Here is a 4,937-nt window from a genome sequence, read left to right on the forward strand (position 1 = left end):
ACCCACCGTCTCTCCGTGGAGACGCCATGGATGTGTATTGTCTGCTGCTGTGTGTGAGTGTGTGTGTGTGTGTGTGTGTGTGTGTGTGTGCGCGCGTACGTGCGTGCACGTGTGTATACGTGCACGTGCGCTAACAGTCGGTCACCGAGGTTGGTCGGCTTGAAAAGTAGCTCTTGGGTCAAAAAGGGTTGGTCATTTTAATTATGGTTTGCAGTCTGGGATTATTTATATATTGGACCAATTATCAGCTCTAATATCTATGTGTTCACGAATGCTACTTGTTTTTTATACAAATATTAATCAATGGCAGTGATTGCCCACTATAAAGTCCAAACTTTTAACATAATACCCCACACTATATCGTTAAAGATTCTCATTACGACTAAATTTTACCAGCTATGGCAATAAATTTTGCATTTTTTTGTTGAAAATGAAAAAAGCATGAATAAATCAATCACGATTCAAAAAAGTAACTTGAAAGTAATGAGTAACTTTTTAATCTACCTAGATGGTACTTTTGTAAAGAAACTCATTACTCTCAAATTCAATGAAACTAGTAATAGGAAATGTATTACATTTTGTAAATATTCATCCGACATAATTTATTACAAATTATTTTTGCTGAATCCCAAGTTTAGGTTTGCGGATGCCCCCGCCCCCTTTTGAAAACCACTGGCGTAAAATAATTTCCAAACAGTGTGACCTTCTAATTCAACGTGTCTTCAAATTAAAATTCAAGCATGAACTGGACCTTGCTACCAGGCAAGACTCCTCACTGGCCTTCTTTAATCATGCCTTTTCTGTCAATGACTTTCCTCTGGTTTTAGGAGGGTTGAATTGCCATTGGTATAAAGTTAAAACATTTAGGATGATCTAACCCACAGTGATGAAATTAAAACAAAAAAAAAAACAAAAAAAAACCTGAAGTGAATGATAACACATTGATGTAGCAAATGCAACCTCAGAGTGGCCCAAAACAAAAGTGAAAATTCCGTGTGAATTCTGAACCCCATTCTTTTGAGGATTACACTTAAAATTCTCCTTTGCTTTGGTAGTCTGCGCTCCTAAACCCTTTCACATGATGGGAAACCAACCGTTTTATTCATGGTCATGGCATTCCTTAGGTGGATGGCGAGTTGTCGGATGTAGACAAAGGCATGCTGGTAAGTGGCCTGCGTGTCCTGGGCGTACATCTCTGTTAGGGTGCGCTGCATGAAGTTGATCATGGGCAGCGCATTGGGGGACGTGAACTTGCAGTTTTGCACATACGAAATGTACATTTGCTGGTGGGGAGGACAAAGTGACATTTATTTCTTGACACTAATCCACGTTGAGATAACATCTCAATGTGTCTTTTTGTTACTCACCTTCAGAATTGGGACAAGATAGTTTTCTTGCTTGTGTCTGCAGATTTTGTTGAGGGCCAAAAAGGCAAGGACCCGACATGTCTCCTCTCCAGTGCTCCATTGCTTTATCAATTGCTGAAGACAAGCAAACGTGACGTGGATGAACAAAAACATTTGAACTATGACACTGCAATAATCGAGCTTCGTGCAATACTGGCGGTGGTGATTTTTTTATTCATTTCCTTTAAGAGATTAACAAAGTATCGTGATGCTACCGTCCATAATCGCATCAATCCTACCTTAACCAGGTGCCGACACTGTTTGGGAAGACAAAGAAAATAAGGGACGAGTTGATTGGCGTGTCGCAGGACAGCGCTGATGACTGTGGCCTCTGTTAGACAGGATAGCAACTGTGGATGGAGAGCATTAATGAAAACAGAACGCAAGTGTTTTTTGTAAAGCTGCAGAGAATATAAGTCACAGAAGACGCACAACTTCGGAATTGATCAGCTGTTTCCCTGTAATCTATATCACACAATAATGGCAGCCAACCAACCTGAATAACGCCACTGAGATACATCTTGATGTCTACTTGGTTCTTCTGCCATTTCGGACTAGTTTGTGGTAGCACCAGCCTACAAGCAACAGCAACAGAAGAAAGTCATTGATTTATTTCCATCAGCCCTGAAATACGCAGAGGTGTAGAATTTGGCAGATTGGAAACTCCCAGACTACCGTTTTGGGTCTGTATCTGCCTTTAAATTGAGCATTTGCTGGAAGGCACCGTGGATGTCTCGGATGCAGAAGAGGACCAGGGAATTAAACACTGCAGACAGAGTTGGGGAAAAATTACAACATTACTGTTACACCAATAAAAGCACACCAAAGGCAGTTGGAAGATAACATTGAGCTACCACCTACTGGCTGTTCAGCATTCACAAACTCACATGTTCACAGATTATTTTGGAACCAAGCCTTCGTTAACTGATTAACTTGCCGAGATGTTCAAGCATTAATTTGGCGCCACCTGCTGGAACCGTGGTATTTGGTTTCATTCTTTGATGGCTGGTCCTCCACGTTATCCCCAATTAGGTGGCTGACACTGACAGATACAAATGGCTTGCTACTTGAAGTCACCATGAAGGTGGAGTGGGAGGGGTGGCGTGAGAATATGTGCTCATGTAGTTTGCTTTGCTTAAAAATGTTAGCAAAATGTCAATGACTCTGCAGTCTTGCCGTTTTGACAAAAACACAGGGGCAGCACAGCAGCATACGGATATTAGCCATGAATAAAGACTACGAGTCCACATTGAACTCGTTTACTGACACGGATGAATTTGCCTTAGCGATACAAGTCACGGCATTTGATGACATTTTTGCAAAGTCTTGAGTGGTCTTCCAAAGAATGTATTCATAATCATTTAGCATGGAGTTCGACCCCGAGCTAGATTAGTCCTTAAACCCGGAGTTACAATGCTAATAATATTACAATATCACCACATAAAATGAGTGGTTCTTACCTGAACTCTCATCCACCTTGTACTTGCATTGGGTAGCTCCTTCACCCTTAGTCGTAGCAACGGCGGCCTTGAAGGCTTGGGTGATTTCTCTGACGAGGCGGGAGGAAGGTCCCTTTTTTAGGGAAGCTTTCCAATCGCGGATCATTTTTTCAGTGATTTTAATGGCCTCGTCTGTCTTCTTGGATTTCTTAGAAGCCTTTTGAGCACCCTCCTCCTCGACCTCCTCTTCATCGCTGGCCTCCTAGATATAAAGGATGATTTTGTCGTTGGGGAATCATTTATGAACTGACAATAAATTTTAAACACTGGCGTCAGTCCCACCTCCAATGTAGATGGCAGTCTGTGGTAATTGTCCTCATCCTCATCCTCAGAGCTATCCTTGTCATCAAAATTCAAGAGGTTCTTGTCATTTTCCTGCAGAAACTTGTAAAACTCTGGATCTTTATTTTTTAATCTAGACAACTGGTCCTTGTGCTGGGACGCTTTACCCATCTTCACTTCATCCCTAAAGAGGGGAAAATGCATTGTTTTAGGTCAGCGTTTGGATTCATACATTTGAATCAACAAGTATGGTCATTACTTATTATCTTTCCTCTTGTCCTTTTTCTTCTGTCCATTTTGCTTGGGGGATTTGTCTTTCGTCTCCTCTTCATCATCTGAATCCAATCCATACCGCAAGAACTCATCGAAACTGAGGTCCTCTAGTTTTCTACGACAAACATAACATCTCTATAAATTACCTCGGTATACGGAGGAACAATAGTTTCAAGTATCGTCATCAAAAAGAAGCAGGGTCAGTACATTTCATATGCAGTATAGATAACACGTCCGACTGATTGTTGATAGCAACCGCTAGCAAGACTCCTTCAAGCTAGCACATCAGCCATGTTAAAGTAACTCAATTTCACTGTCCAACAATGCCAAAACATAACATCCAATATTAATGCCAAAACATAACATCCAGTATTATCCTAAGAATGGCAAAGAAATGTATGACAAACTTTTACAAATAAATATACATCTGAAAAATAGCACGTACCGTTTCCCTGCCATGCTGTTTTCAACATGTGACGCCGAACTTCCTTTACCCACAATGCAACGGGTGCTGTTGATTTTATGTTTCATGGACAACTACTGATGCTTTCTCATAGATTTTTGTTTAAGATCTTAAAAAAAAATGAGCGCGTGATTCCCTCAGATAAGTACAGTTGTTGAAAGACCATAGATGCTACATTTATCAGGAGTGAAATAAGTTTACAATTGTGTAGTTAGTGTATTCTAAAATAAAAAATAAAACGTTCGGCGCGCACGAGAATCTTAAATTTTCGAGTTGTGTTGTGACGCTACATATGAGCTTTAAATCGAATGATAGCTACATCCACGGGACAAGCATCGAAACAGGTGTATTCTTTTGTTTACTTGTCATTTTCTTTACACCTTATTGCACAAAGCTGGGAAAGTGCACGAACAAAAACGCTTCCCCACTGTCACGCCAAAAGCGGCTGCTGGTGAGTAGACGCATCGCATGAATAAGAGACAGAATAACCACCAACAGTGGTGGGATTTATTTAACTTTCACTGGCAAAAATCATAGTTGATGACAACCCCCCCAAAACACAAACAAACCAAATTAGCACTTGACCAATCATGACTCCTGAAAAGAAGCCCGGGCCTTTCGCGCAAGCGCAGTCGTATCATTCAAATTTACTTCCGCACTCGGAGTCGGAGGCGGACTTCTTAAGGTTGTATATGTTAAGTGCAAATAGTATTCAAGCATCAGAATTCAAGTTTAACATACGTGGTGGACTTTTAAAAACATGTAGTATGTATTTTATGCAAAAAAAATCTGCCCTCGAGTATAATCTTACCCTAATCGTCCACAAAAATCTTAGTTCTTCACTTTGAATCGTATCGCGCCTTTAGGTCAACTCACTTCTTCCACCTTAACAGACCCAAGGTAGCGTACATACATTTTTTTTTTTTGTGCATTGACGTCAATCGTATACAAGACACAAAACAGGCATTTTTTCTTGAATATTTCCCATGCTTAAGACGAATATGGACAGATAGC

General features: G+C 40.7%; 1 protein-coding gene across 1 annotated transcript in view; it reads right to left on the reverse strand.

The window, feature by feature from the left end:
• The window catches only part of noc2l (NOC2-like nucleolar associated transcriptional repressor), a 19,145-nt gene extending 15,045 nt beyond the window's left edge, over positions 1–4,100 (reverse strand). Inside the window, exons 1-9 of the mRNA XM_019863040.1 lie at positions 3,906–4,100; positions 3,447–3,575; positions 3,188–3,371; positions 2,867–3,107; positions 2,082–2,172; positions 1,903–1,981; positions 1,646–1,756; positions 1,368–1,481; positions 1,095–1,283 (exon numbers count right to left, since the gene is read on the reverse strand). Coding sequence (XP_019718599.1) covers positions 1,095–1,283; positions 1,368–1,481; positions 1,646–1,756; positions 1,903–1,981; positions 2,082–2,172; positions 2,867–3,107; positions 3,188–3,371; positions 3,447–3,575; positions 3,906–3,991 — 1,224 coding nt within the window. The 5' untranslated portion in view covers positions 3,992–4,100. The remainder of the gene's footprint in view (positions 1–1,094; positions 1,284–1,367; positions 1,482–1,645; positions 1,757–1,902; positions 1,982–2,081; positions 2,173–2,866; positions 3,108–3,187; positions 3,372–3,446; positions 3,576–3,905) is intronic.
• Positions 4,101–4,937: the final 837 nt, after the last annotated feature.

The sequence above is a fragment of the Hippocampus comes genome, unplaced genomic scaffold, assembly GCF_001891065.2.
Source record: "Hippocampus comes isolate QL1 unplaced genomic scaffold, H_comes_QL1_v1.1 scaffold1, whole genome shotgun sequence".
Taxonomy (NCBI): Eukaryota; Metazoa; Chordata; class Actinopteri; order Syngnathiformes; family Syngnathidae; genus Hippocampus; species Hippocampus comes.